At 55.8% G+C, this 2,196-nt stretch overlaps 1 protein-coding gene across 1 annotated transcript; it reads right to left on the bottom strand.

The window, feature by feature from the left end:
• Window positions 1-497: 497 nt before the first annotated feature.
• Window positions 498-1,745, bottom strand: LOC123411792 (agamous-like MADS-box protein AGL61). Its single transcript, XM_045104754.1, has one exon. It carries the CDS (start codon window positions 1,509-1,511, stop codon window positions 708-710), a length of 804 nt encoding a protein of 267 aa, XP_044960689.1. The 5' UTR covers window positions 1,512-1,745; the 3' UTR covers window positions 498-707.
• Between the last annotated feature and the right edge of the window lie 451 nt (window positions 1,746-2,196).

Genomic DNA, 2,196 nt, shown 5'->3' on the forward strand with positions numbered 1-2,196 from the left:
TTACATACAAAATAAAATGAATGAATATACATTTTAATATAAAGTATGTATATACACATCCGTATGTAGTCCACTAATGAAACATTTAAAAAGACTTATATTTAGAAACGGAGGAATTAGATTTTATTGTTTTGACACTTCAGTGAAATCAGTCAATCATCATATGAATCAGAAGGGTTAGACTTGGCATTTCAGTTAAGTCAGCTATGTCCAGTGGATGAATACTTGGAAGGCTGAAGCCAAAGATCCATTAACGTCTTGGGATATTTGTGTTGCTGCTTGTCTTGCCCTTTACGAAAGGTGTGGCATGTTCGAAAGGCAACTTATTTTGGTTCCGGATTGTCTACTCATCGATAGTTAATGCGGCATCAAATCTTTTGTTCATCGAGTTGATCCAATAACGCATGATTTGTGCAGAAATTTGACTTAATCATCAGCAATTAGTGTAACCTGGTCTACAGCAAAAACTGAAAGAATATTTCTAGTAAAAGAACATGTTAAGAAAACAACTTATTAATTTTGAAACCAGTAACTTGTCAATGGTACTCGAGAACAATAATTCCCACTAATCTTACTAGTACTACACAGCAGTACTACTAGCAAATGGCAACTAATCAAACACATGATTGAAGAACAATGCCTATTAACCGAAGCTCAAAGATGATCCAAGAACAATGGCGATTAACCGAAGCTCGGCCTGCCCTGGACTACTGCAGCGGTGGAGCAGCGGAGGGCATCTTGTCGGCGTGGCGGCGCACGTTATCCCGGAGGCGCTGGAGCGCCCTGGCGAACACGGGCAGCTCCGCCTCCCCAAGCGCCTCGACGTCCACCTCCCACCAGAAGCGCTTCCCCGCCTGCGTCTGCACCTCCACCACCTTCTTCCCGACGGCGCTCATCCGCTGGGCCTCCGCCGCGACCTCCACGCCCATGGCCTCCGTCTCCCGGCACAGCGCCTCCAGGGCCTCCCACTCCACGTCGTCGGCAGCAGTGACAGGAGCGAGGGCGTCGGCGCAGCCCAGGACGGCGTCGGTGGAGGGGCTGCCGAAGGCGAACGCCTTGCCGGCCTCGGAGAAGACGACGATGGCGAGGCTGGCGCGGCAGAGCACGGCGAGCTCCGCGGCCTTCTTCCAGAGCCCGGACTTGCGCTTGGAGAAGGTCACCTGCCGGGACTCCTTCTTCTCCACCCGGCGGTTCTCTCTGCGCTGCCGCCCCTTCGTCTTCTTGCCGAGCGGCGGCAGCGTCATGGTGGCTTGCTCAACGACGGAGGGCAAGCGCGGCGGTTGCGTCATGGTCGCGCTCTGAACAAGGGGGAGAAAACGCGACGGCGGCGGCGGCGGCGGCGGGTGCTGTCTCTCTCTCTTTCTTGAGCTTCTCTCTCGGTGCGACGGGACGACGGTGCCAAGAGCGAACGGCGAAAGGGGAATATAAGGATCTCTGCATGTGTCTCTGCAAGGAAAGAGACGGCGGCGGATCAACTCGGGTCCGGGTTTGGATTGGAGACGCGGTAACATTTTTGGAAACCATCCGCACAAACAAGGAAGGAGAAGGCGGCGTTTGGAAGATGATCGATCGGTGTGATACTCGGATTTGGGAAAGGAAAAAAGATTTGGTGCGTCCCCTGTTCGATCTGCCACCAGCCCACCACCTGTCCCTGCTAAGCATCGGCAGCATCACCGCGCACCGAAAAAGTGTTCTTTTACCGGAGCCGATATGTACCAGTTAGACCATGTATAACAATGCCTGTCTCTCCCTATCTCTCCCTTCTCCCCCTAATAAAAAGGAAAACTCTATCGTTCCACCGACGGATTTTGCTTTTCGCGTCCATCGTCTCCTTTGTTCGCCACGTGGCCGGGCGGGACGAGCCGTTTTCCTGAAACAACTCCATTGTTTCAGGATGTTTCCTGCAACTTAGGAGTAGTTGCAGAACGAGGAATACAGGCATGGCGACGACGGCTTTCACGGGAAGAGCTCGCCGGCCGCCCCGCCGCCGGCCGCCCCGTCGCCGGCCGCCGCCCCGTCACCGGCCGCCTCGCCGCCTAGAGCTCGCCGGCCGCCCCGCCGCGTAGAGATCGCCGGCCGCCCCGCCCCGCCGCCTAGAGCTCGCCGGCCGCCTCGCCGCCAAGAGCTCGCCGGCCGCCTCGCCGCCTAGAGCTCGCCGGCCGCCCCGCCGCGTAGAGCTCGCCGGCCGCCCCGCCC

The sequence above is a fragment of the Hordeum vulgare genome, chromosome 7H, assembly GCF_904849725.1.
Source record: "Hordeum vulgare subsp. vulgare chromosome 7H, MorexV3_pseudomolecules_assembly, whole genome shotgun sequence".
Taxonomy (NCBI): domain Eukaryota; kingdom Viridiplantae; phylum Streptophyta; class Magnoliopsida; order Poales; family Poaceae; genus Hordeum; species Hordeum vulgare.